The sequence below is a fragment of the Eptatretus burgeri genome, chromosome 3 (assembly GCF_056783735.1).
Source record: "Eptatretus burgeri isolate ZD-2024b chromosome 3, Ebu_testis_v1, whole genome shotgun sequence".
Taxonomy (NCBI): Eukaryota; Metazoa; Chordata; class Myxini; order Myxiniformes; family Myxinidae; genus Eptatretus; species Eptatretus burgeri.
This window is the reverse complement of record NC_140963.1, coordinates 41,327,096-41,339,262: the sequence shown is the minus strand read 5'-3', so window position 1 is coordinate 41,339,262 and position 12,167 is coordinate 41,327,096. Positions and strand designations below refer to the sequence as shown.

At 43.1% G+C, this 12,167-nt stretch overlaps 1 protein-coding gene across 1 annotated transcript in view; it reads right to left on the bottom strand.

Moving 5' to 3' along the window:
• Positions 1–1,052: 1,052 nt before the first annotated feature.
• Positions 1,053–12,167, bottom strand: part of LOC147029757 (epidermal growth factor receptor kinase substrate 8-like) — a 120,341-nt gene continuing 109,226 nt past the window's right edge. Inside the window, exons 19-22 of the mRNA XM_085873071.1 lie at positions 8,538–8,685; positions 8,074–8,227; positions 3,706–3,838; positions 1,053–3,236 (exon numbers count right to left, since the gene is read on the bottom strand). Of these exons, the coding sequence (XP_085729197.1) occupies positions 3,087–3,236; positions 3,706–3,838; positions 8,074–8,227; positions 8,538–8,685 (585 nt within the window). The 3' untranslated portion in view covers positions 1,053–3,086. The remainder of the gene's footprint in view (positions 3,237–3,705; positions 3,839–8,073; positions 8,228–8,537; positions 8,686–12,167) is intronic.

The following is a 12,167-nucleotide window of genomic DNA, read 5'->3' as shown; positions in this document are numbered from 1 at the left end:
CAGTTATTATGCTACTTGGAATAGTTTTACTTGTAACACAATGGATTTATAAAAAGTGGGGTGAAGACACTTAGAATCCTAATATAATCATGGCTTATTTCCTGAAGGAAATTACATTGTACCAAAGCAGTCCCACAGGAAATAATGCACTCGGTAGTTTGCCATTGCTTTGTCAGCATGGTTTATTGCCTTTGAATTTACAATCACCACATTACAGGACAGAAGCTCAGCTCGGCGAGTCAACCTGGAACCAACGGCCAAAGGAAATTACAGAAAGTGTCCACAATGGGTGGTTGTTGTCCATCTCCTGCAGTGCTACAGAGCACAGAAACGAAAAGATGTTAAACATCTGGTTAGACTTGCTACAAAGTGCGGTGTTTGCTTCGTGGTTAAGGTGGCTGGCTTGGGATCTCAGGGTCCTGAGTTCAAGCTCCTGTCGGCCGTTAAACGAACACCAGGTGGGGTTCACTCAGCTTGTCATCATTCCAGGGTGGGTGAAATGAGTACCAGTGAACTGGGGTAATAACTATTTGGGTTAACCTGTGTCAGAGTGGCGACCCATCCAAGTCTGTACTCCTTGCCAATGAAACTGCCTCAGCAGCCCTATCTATGCACTTTTATGGCATAAAAGGAATGGCTTTATTACACCTGGTATGGCACCATTCCCCAAGGAGTGAGAACATGTGTTAATGAGGATGGAGGTCTGGATGTGTCTGAAACTCCCCAAAAACGATCTAAAACCACCCTATACATCCTCCCAAGCCCAATAAAGAAACCACACCTGGGATGCCACATACCCCTTAAGTAATTATTCTAACTGACAGATCCCACTGATATAAATATTTGGTCACGTCCTTATCCCCACGACCCCCACATGACCACACTAATTGAGCGCAATTCCACATACGATCAAGAAACAGAAATGTAAGGAGTGAAAGATTTTATATAACTTCTGCAACAACCTTTTGCCAATGTGAGCAGGTCCTTTGTGGTGGAACAAGTTTTCTGAGGCTTATTAAAAACAAAAAAACAAATGCAGAAATCACACCAAATGTTGAACCATTGCCTTTATTAAAAACAAAAACAATGCCATTTGCATAACATACATTTATAGGGCAAGTTTATATTCTTGGTGCAGCTAGAAAATATCCAAATGCTCATTGCAGTTTAAAATCTAGGGGTATACACGAAGGACGTTGGTGGCCGAGAAAGGGGCGGAGGTTGGGCGTGGGGTGGGGTGGGGGGTATCGGGGATCAATACAAACTGATTAATTTTCTATCACATAATCTTCACCCAACAAACACAAACAACCCTGAAGGCATACATTATACCAAAAATATATTCATATATCCACCCTATTTAATAAAGCAAAGATTTGCTTCAACAAATATATATTCCTCGTCACCTTGAAAAGCAACATTTTAAAATCGGACAAGAGATTTTGATCGCACGACACTTGCATTGCAAATATAATGAGGAAAACTGTGTAATACCTTAATTTCTACTGATGCATGAACTTACTGATGTTTTTTTTATTTTACAAAACTTATTGAAGTCAGCATTAAGCTGCAGGATCATTGATGCTCAAAATGGCTTTGCTTGTGTGTTACTGTTAAGCATAGCTGAAACCAATATTCAGAACCATGTCATGGACGTAGATGATGTTTTTTATTTTACAAAACTTATTGAAGCCAGCATTAAGCTGCAGGATCATTGATGCTCAAAATGGCTTTGCTTGTGTGTTACTGTTAAGCATAGCTGAAACCAATATTCAGAACCATGTCATGGACGTAGAGGAAAAAAAAAAAAGACAGGATTTCACAATGCAGAGCCTCATAGTAAATCCGTGGATTAATGATCCATACAAAGTAGGTCTGCATGCGGAACCCACACACTTACTGATGCAAACCAAATACAATAGTCTCTCCCATCCCTTCAAGAACGGCCGAGGCTCATAAAAAAATCAACGATTTGTTGATAAAACTTAGCATTTTAATAATCTTAAAGCAAGGCCTCCAAAGTAGCCAGGAAAGAGGCAATAGATGCCAAATACCAAAAGGTACCCTGAATACACCATCAGACTCGAGTGACATGGATGCTCAAACTTCCTGAATAATTGTACTGTGTTTTATTTGGTTTAAATGTCATGAGTAGTTCCAAGATAAGGCAATATAAAACACATTGGAGGAGATGAAAAATAATAAAGAAATCAGGTTTGGACATCATAAAACGATTTACTCGCTTCATTTTATCGAGCGACGTATCGTGGTCTTTGTTGTTTGGTGCGATGAATTAAATATTTAGTGAGGCAGCAAATCTTGTGAAATCGAGCATGTGCTTCCGATTAAGGGCCACCTCCTGATTACTTAGGGATGAGGGTGTGGTTAACAAGAGAAAATAAAACTGAGAGAAGGAAGAGGAGGGAGAACAATGGGAAAGGGATGGGGTTAAGGCAGTAGGAAAAGAGTGGGGGAGGGGGGAAGGAAGTTTGGAGGAGATGGCATTGTAGGGAAGGGAAAGGCAGACACAGGTCTGGAGCATACAGGGTAATGCAGAGTCCAAATTTGCAACATGTTTGAGTACCTATTAAATAGATGACCCCTCAGCATACAGAGCAGGCACATCAGCAAATACACAGATTATTTAAAAGAACAAAAAACATGCAGATGAACCTGAATGCGAAGGTAAAGGTAATTCACAATAACGAATGATGAAGCTGCGAGAGATGCATAACAAAGAATATCAACTTCCAAAGGAAAGCAAATGGCAAAATGACAGAGTATAATTGTTTACTCGCTGTACATGCTTAAAACCTCAATCAAAAAACAATGACTCCTTCCTAATCGGATGTGTGTCGACGGTAGAAGGTGTATCCCAAAAAAATCTGACATTCCCATCATAATTTCCCATTGTTTTGGTTTTTCTCTCAAGGAGAGTAGGATATTGTGTTGTAGTACCCTGGCCGAATCCGAAATGCCATTGGCATCACAGCCAAGCCGCAGTATAGATGCAACCAGTGGAACGAATTCGCAATTGAATCTCTGTCAAATAGCCGTTTGTGAGTTGGACAGATCGTATCGCTCCCTTAATCATCCGTCGGTAATACAGGAGCATTTATCCGAATTGTGGATCTGGACGGAGACAGATCTGTGCTGTCTTGATCTGTGGCCCGCTTTTCCTGTAAACTGATTTTTTCCTTTTGTCGCTTCATCGCTTCTTCCAACTCGGAGGTATTCTGTGGGAAATGAAGGATAAGGTAGCATTTATTTGGGTTGTATCACGTGTTTTACTGAATCCATCAGTCACAGATTAATAAAGGAAAAATTAAACTCTTCATTGATCTGATTGAGGGGAGAAACCAGGTCAAAAAACAAATACATATTATATATACATATATATGTTCATAAAGGACACTGTGGGATCTTTAACATCCACCAACTAATGCCAGCAGATAGGACGCCTGGTTGCTGTCTATTCAAGGGACAGCACAAACATTGATGAATCACCTTGCACTGTGCAGCACCAGGAAGACAGTTTTTAGCTTGGTTGGGATTCAAACCCAGGCTAGATGGCTTAGAGGTGAGTGTGAATATATATATATATATATATATATATATATATATATATATATATATATATATATATATATATATATATATATATATATTGTGTGTGTGTGTGTGTAAAAGACAGAAGGACCATACCTCCTTGATGCCCTTTTGGATGATGATTTGACTGTACAATCTGCTTCCTTCATCCCCACAAACAGAGGTTATTTCATTCTTCGTCAGTGAAAATAGCTGTGGCCCTGTTAACACACCTAAACTCTCCACAGTCCTGTGGGAGGAATAAAGAGGTGGGGATAGCAAAACGATAGGAAAATAAAGTGTGTAAGAAAATTTTACAAAATTGCTCACCTGAAAATTTATAAATGAACCTGAGGAGGGCTGACATTATGCTGATGATGATTGGGAGTTACTGGAGTGATAAAAGCACAGAAACTCAACGAGATCTTGAAATGAATATCAGGAGATATTACAACAAATGAACTACAATTGCAAGCAGTCTCATACCCAGGAGTATTGATTATGGGGGATTTTAACTTGCCAGGGATAGATTGGGTCCAGGAACTGGGAAAGGGCAGAGCGGATGAGGATTACCTAGTTTTAGTCCAGGATCGCTTTTTAACACAGTTTGTGGATAAGCCCACGAGGGGGAGTGCAGTGTTTGACCACTTTTAAGTTACGATCCTAATATGGTGGAGGAGGTGGAGGTTGGGGAGCCTTCAATACAAAGTGACCATAAAATTGTGTGTGCAAAGACTCTGTTGAGGGTTAGAGTTCAGGATAGTAGGGTAAAGCTATTAGATTTCAGGAAGGCAAACTTTGAGAGGATGAGGAGATGGTTGGGTGATGCAGATTGGGAGCCTCTAATAATAGGGCAATCACCATCAGAGAAATGGGAAACTTTCAAGGAGCAAAGATGTAGAGTGCAGAGGAAGTACATTCCAATGAGGTGTAAAATTAGAATGCCATTAAGGGAGAAGCACAAGGCATTTATTGGGTTTCAAATAACAGGACTGGAGTTGGATTTATATCACTATCGAAGTAAACAGAGGCAAGTTAATACAGTTGGCAGGCGAAGCATAATATGAAGGCATTACTGAGCATAATAACAAGGCTTTCTTTAAGTATATCAGGGGAAAAGAACAGGTTAGGACCAGTGTCGGCCCATTGAGGAATAGCACCGGGAGAGTAGTTAGTGATGAAAGTGAGATGGCAGGCTCATTAAACAGGTATTTTTCTTCAACTTTTACACAAGAACAGTCAGGAGAATTGCCACTAGCTGAGAGTATCTATCAAGGAGGTGAGGAAGGGCTTTTACAGAAGATCCAGGTTGGAGTGGAGTAAGTAAAGGAACAGCTTGGTAATCTAAGAGGAGACAAGGCTCCGGGTCCAGATAATGTGCACCCGAGAGTATTGATGGAGGTGACTGAGCAGGTAAACGAGATGTTAACGGATATTTTCAATAGTTCCCTGGAGTCAGGACAGGTACTGGAGGATTGGAGAGTACCAAATGTAACACCATTATTTAAGAAAGGATCCAGAGAAGAATTGGGAAACTATGGACCTGTTAGTTTGACTTCAGTTGTGGGGAAGGTGTAGGAGACATTAATTAAGGACCGGATGAGGAACTATTTAAATAAATACAAACTAATTAAATCAGCATGGGCTTACCAAAGGTAGTTCCTGTTTAACAAATCTTTTAGAGTTCCATGAGGCAGTGTCTGATTGGGCTGATGCGAAAGGGTAGTGGACATAGTATATCGAGACTTTAATAATGCATTACGTAAGGTACCACATCGGAAGTTGTTAGCCAAAGTGAGGGCTTGTGAAGTGGCTGGTAGATGTCCCATCATTGATATTCCTACATTGCCCTGAACTCCATTTCTCACTCTCCATGTATAATTATTACACCTCCCAACCCCCTAGGCACATTTTTGGATGCGACTCGTGACTCCATCTACATCTCCACATCTCTCTCGCTCTCTCTGACAACATGGATAAACTTTTATCCACTCCTTCCAACTCTCTCTTCCTCATGTGTGGCAATTATAATTGTCACCTTGAAAATTGGCTGGGTGTTGGTTGGTACCTCTCTCACTACCCAGGGTACTTCTGCAAAGACTTTTGTGACTCCATGGGACTGACTCAATCTGTGAACGTTCCAACCCGGATTTCTCCCAATGGCAAATCTTCCCTCCTGGACTTAGTGATGACAAGCTTCCCCGCAAATGTCTCCTGCTCTTTCTCTGCTCCAAATGGTTCATCTGATCATATGCTTGTAAAAGTCAACATCTCTCTGCCTATTCTCAGAGAGCTGCCTCAATGCGTGCGAGTCTGGCAGTTCACCAAGGCAGATTGGCAGGGACTGCAAGCAGCCGTCTCACTTCAGGAATGGTCTCCCATATTTACTGCCCCTGATGTTAACCCAGCCTGGGAATTCTTCCACAGACACCTGCTTGCTTGCTTGCTTGCTTGCTTGCTTTCTGTCTCCCTCTCTCTCGTTTATCCTATCTCATCTTCAGTTATCCTACCCTTATTCCTGCCCATGCTGCACTGAATCCCAAGGTGAGGCCGTTGCTCTGAAGCAAGTTGCCTTCTATTCCTGGAAGGTAAATCAGACCGAAGGCAATCTCAGTGCATTCCAAAATGCCTGCAACAAATGTGTGTTCACTCTCAGGAGATCCAGAAAACAACATCTGTCCAATCTCAAGAATGAACTTTCTTGTCTCCTTTAAACTTTAAACTTTAAACTTGTCTCCCTCCTCTAAAACCTGGTGCTGCCTTGTCAAGTCTGTCTGATGTAAGCTCCCCTTCCATCCCTTCCCTCACTTCAATGGTTCCACAGCTGGCTGCTCATGAGAATGCCGAATGCCTCAATTCTGTATTTGCTTCCAAATCTGAGTCCCCAAACCCTCCAACCCCTCTCTCTGTACCCATCCTTCCCAGTACATTAGGAGGTCAGTACTAGGACCATTATTATTCACACTAGCCGAAACCCCGTCACAGACGGATTCCGTTCCATGAGCCCAATATGACGACCAGTGGCGGGCTCTTGTAAGAGCCGGATCCCAGTCGATGTACTCCATGGCCTCACCTAATGAGGCCTACAAAACGTCCTTGTACACGACATTTTTGGTGTACACTACTCCTTGTGAAGAAGTCCCCTGATTTGTGCACGTGTCTACTTTGACATACACCATGTCAAAACTTCTCAGGTCACAGTACCGAGAAAAACGTGACGTGACCGCTAGGAGGAGCACAAAATTGTTCCTTCAGTATTAATATATAGAAGATACAATGTTTCTCGTTACATTTTTTGTGTCAAATTCACATTTTGAGGTAGTCAGCATGTGCAGAAGAGGGTTTTACATTGCAGAAGCTATTTTCGAGGAGTGGAATTACACCTCTCAGCGGTGACGGTCTGTCGACGACAGACGTAATGACGTCAGCGAATGACTGATGACGTCATGACGTCCTGACGCCTCTCAGCGGTGACGTCACACGTCGCCATGTAAACGAATGTAAAACGAAAAGTGTTTATTCTGCTTCAGAGTTGAAGTTTGACTATTACCACTATGTGCGATGCACTCTTACAGGTACGAAGTTTTTTTTCAGTCCAGGTCACAGTACCGAGAAAAACGTGACGCGACCGCTAGGAGGAGCACAAAATTGGTCCTTCAGTATTAATATATCAATAATTAATATCAATTATTTGGATAGTGGGGTTAAGAATAGGCTTTCCAAATTTACAGACGACACAAAGCTTAGAAGTAAGATCGACAGCAAAAAGGGGTGGCCGGGGGGGGGGGGGTGGGAGTGATCAGATTCAGGAAAGTCTTGATACTTTCATCGATTGGACAAAAGAGTGGCAGATGCAGATGAACATCAAGAAATGTAAGGTGCTGGGGATGGGTAAGAATAATGAAAATAGAGATTACATGATGCAAGGGGCAGCCTTAAGGATCTGTGGGTGGAAATAGATACAGGGGAAGGAGGATTGGGGGGGAGTCGGGGGGGGGAAGCAGACAGGCCAGTGCCAGGTAGTTATAAGTAGAATACAAGGTTTGTGGTTGTATTCACAGAAGGAAGAAAGCTATAAGTAGCAACCAAGGTTTGTGGTTGTATCCACAAAATTTGGAATTACGAATCAACGGAGGTCATTACAGGAATTTAGTGATGGCCTCATTGAGGATATTGTGTGCATTTTCAGTCAACACATCTGACAAAAGACATAGCTGCCACAGAGAGGGTTCAGTGTTGGGCTACTAGATTGATCTCGGGCCTTGCTCGACTCAGCTATGAGGATCAGCTGACTGAGGCAGGACTTCATGCATGAGAAAGGAGGCGGTTACGAGGGGATATGATCGAGATGTTTGAGATAATGAAGGGTATAGACATAATAAGTGCACAATAGTTCTTCAGCAGAATACAAGCGTTCTTCAGCGGGTTTTTTCACAAGTGTTTGTACAATGACAGAAAGGGCTCCGCCATCATTGATATCCTTACATAGTGCTGAATCCTTTTGCAACGAGCCAAGCCTTGACCTCCTTCTGGGTGGAATTTTTGCCAATGACCAAAGATGGACCACCACTTCGAGGGATGTTGAAATTTCTCTTGTTCACGTTTTGTCCGGCCAGACGTTTCAGCAGCTCATCTTGCACTGCCAGGGTTGGGATGGGAAAAGAAATGGAAAGGTGGGGAGAATGAGACATGATGGATGACATTGGTGACCTCTCAGTTTCCTGGTGGCTTTTTCAGGAGCTTATTCTGTAAAGGAAACACAGAAAGAAAAACATACGGAACATAAAACGCAGGGGTGGTTAGGGAGGTGTTCTCTCATTCAAACCAAATTGATGTTTACGTCATACTCCCCTCCTCGATACCCTGAGACACCACTCCAGCGTTTTCTGATTAATAACATTGACATTTCCCAGATGAGTTATCAAGACAATGGGGGTTTCCTCACGTACAATGCTGCGCAGCCTGTTTGCTCGTCTCCAGGTTCATTCTGTTGGACTCGTAATGACGTGGAGACGTTGGAGAAATTGGAGAAGTTGGAGAAGTTGGGCATGACAGGTGTGTCATATGTTGCATTTTGCTGTCACCATCTCTCTGCCTCTGTTGGGGAAATGCACAGTGATGGGGATGGTCATCTGCTACTCGGCATCAGAAGGCGTTTCAGACAAAACTCTTTGCAGCAGAGGTTGAGAATCTTTCCCAGTCCGAGGGCAGTAACAGCTATTGTTAAACTTCGCGTGGGCCGGATGTCTGTTTAATGATTTGTTAGTAATTTAAACAGCACATATGCAGATAAGTAATGTAACTAATCACTCTGACTCTGTCTGCGACCGCCGTTTCGACGACCACCGCTCCGATCTGATTGAAACTTGCCAGGAATATTGCTGGGGACCCGCGGATGTGCCTTTTCAAGGTTTGATATCAATTGGACGAGCGGTTCCCAAGTTACGGCCATTTATCTGTCAAACAATGACAAGACACGGTGCTATGACATCACGATTAATGTTTATTTATTTATTGTTTTTTTTTGCACGATTGACGTCACAATTCTTCTTCTTCGTTTGGTATGACGTCACAATCGATACTGGGGATCTGAATATGTGCCTTTTCAAGGTTTGATATTAATCGGACAAGCAGTTCCCAAGTTACGGCCATTTATCTGTCAACCAATGACAAGACACGGTGTTATGACATCACGAATGACGTCACAATTAATGTTTATTTATTGTTTTTTTTTGCACGATTGACGTCACAATTCTTCTTCTTCTTCGTTTGGTATGACGTCACAATCGATGCTGGGGACCTGAGTATGTGCCTTTTCAAGGTTTGATATCGTTCTTCATCCGTTTCAGCTGTTTCCCAAGTGTTTACCAAGGTTTGAAAGCTGTTTTTTTCCCAAGGTTTGAATTAATTGTTCAAATTATTAATTAATCCCAAGGTTTGAATTTTCCCAAGGGAAACAGCTGTTTTTTTCCCAAGGTTTGAATTAATTGTTCAAATTATTAATTAATCCCAAGGTTTGAATTTTCCCACGGGAAACAGCTGTTTCCCAAGGGTTTGAAAGCTGTTTTTTTTCCCAAGGTTTGAATTAATTGTTGTGCTTGGTAGACATTTGTGAATACATTTACAGAGAGAGGGGTGAGAGAGGAGGGGCGAGAGAGGGGGGCGAGAGAGCGGGGCGAGAGAGGGGGCGAGAGAGGGGGCGAGAGAGGGGGCGAGAGAGGGGGCGAAAGAGGGGGGCGAGAGAGGGGGTGAGAGAGGGGGCGAGAGAGAGGGGGCATCACAATTCAAGAGAGGGGAGAGAGGAGGGGCGAGAGAGGGGGACGGGAGAGGGGGTGAGAGTGGGGGTGAGAGAGAGGGGCGAGAGAGGAAGGGGGAGATAGGAGGGGCGAGACTAGGGGAGCAAGAGAGAGGGGCGAGAGAGGGGGCGAGACAGGTGGGGGCAAGAGAGGTGGGGCGAGAGAGAGAGGGGGGTAGAGAGAGAGGGGCGAGAGAGAGGGGGGCGGTAGAGAGAGAGGGGGCGAGAGAGAGGGTGACGAGAGAGAGAGAGGGTGACGAGAGAGAGAGGGTGGCGAGAGAGAGAGGGTGGCGAGAGAGAGAGAGAGAGAGGGCGAGAGAGAAGGGGGCGAGAGAGAGGGGCGTCACAATTCTTCTTCTTCTTCGTTTGATATGACGTCACATTTGACGCTGGGGACCTGAGTATGTTTCCCAGGTGTTTCCCAAGTTATGGCCATTTATGATACGGTTGGTCCGATCTAATTGAAACAATGCCCCAATCCAGTCGTCGTTTACGAGAGCGAAGGAATGAAGCTGCACATACTGGCACGCACCTACGGGCCCACACCTACGGGCCCGCACTAGTTACATAAAAGCTATGTAAAATACAGAACAAAATATCACCACGACGGCCAGATCAAAACATACCGTGGGCAGGAGATTCCCCATGCCGACTCTAGACGTACAAGCATCTGAATGCTGAAGGCCTTTCGCCATTTGCGCTCATTTCTCAATCCCTGTCATCATTCCTTTTAAGTATCATATAACCAGTAAACCAGCAATGGCTCTGAAGCAAAAAAAACCTGCTGAGTGAAAATATTTTTTTCTTAATCTTTCTTTTATCTGATAAGGGATACTGGACTGGCATTCTGGAGGTTATGAATTCAACTTCAACTACAGGCATTTCCAAGGATTTATGAGTGTCTAATTTCGTGAGACAGATTCTAAGCTTCTGGAAAACAGGACTTTGTAGGCTCTTGAGAATTGCCAAGTTGCTGTTGGAATGTTATGAAACATCCAGTTGGCTGACTAGTGACCACCGCGGGGAGGAGAATCTGCCCGGCTTATCTCGCGTAGTCTATGTTTGATACCAGTCAACACTTTTGACTTTTGTGGCTGACTTTTAAACACCCTCAGGGCACCTTTGGATGGACATCAAAACCATCCAGATTCCCTCATTGAAAAGGTGACCCCTGCCATCGCAAATTCACTCAATGGAAAGTTGACACTTACCAGAAATCCAACTGGACCCAAAATCGAAACCACATTGTCATGTTTTCAGCTGGAAAACTCTTTCATGCATCTTAATCTAGTTAGTGAACCAGATTCTAAGCTTTTTGAAACCAAGAGTATCTTTGCAGAGTTAGCAGATTGCTGGGAAAAAAAATTGAATTAAAAACCCAGCTGGCTCACTAACGATCATCAGGGAGAGGACAATGTGCCTGCTCCAATGAGGTGCAGCTGACATTTGGTGCCCGTGAACATTATACCTCAACACAGCAACGAACGTAAAACCACAAAAGGCCAACGATAAATGTGTTACATTTACCTCCACCAATTCCACGACAAGTAGCTTGTAGGGAAAAAAGATGAACACATGGGAATGATAATGTTAAAATGCAACTCCAAAGGCATCAGCAAAGTACAAAGTGAAGCAGTAAAACAACAACAAAAAAAGAGAACCAAACATTCAATGACCACCATTTTATATTCAGATGGTGCGAAACATGCAACAATCTGTATCTGTATCTGTATCTGTATCTCTAGGCTGGTAGAGAAGTATTCACTCTTGCATTAGCAATGTACATTGTCCCTTGGGCATCGAGTGCGCGCAACATTCAGACCTAGGAGAAAACGTTCACGCTTCACCATCCTCCCCAACAACAATGGACAAACTTGCACATAAACAACTTCGAGAGTTCTTGTACAGTACATGACAAGGACTATACATTGCCAATCAAAGAATGTACATCATGCTGGAATTACGACCATGAGTCTTGATTCTGGAGCACCGGAATTGCAATGGACTGACTATTCAAAACCTATTTCAAACGATGAAACGGTGAAAATATGAGGAAGAACATCGCCAAATGATAACCCTCTCTCGTGTCAAAATTTTTCAAACCAAGTGGTAATAATGATAAAAAGAAGAAAAACAATTTATTTTGCCATTATTTGTCCATGCTGGAACAGTTATGACCTTTTGATGAGTTTTCTGCCAAAGATAGTTCATTCATGAAAATTCCAACAACTCAAGATATCAGGCACTATTCTATCTCATCGAGTTGTTTCTCCAAACACTCTTT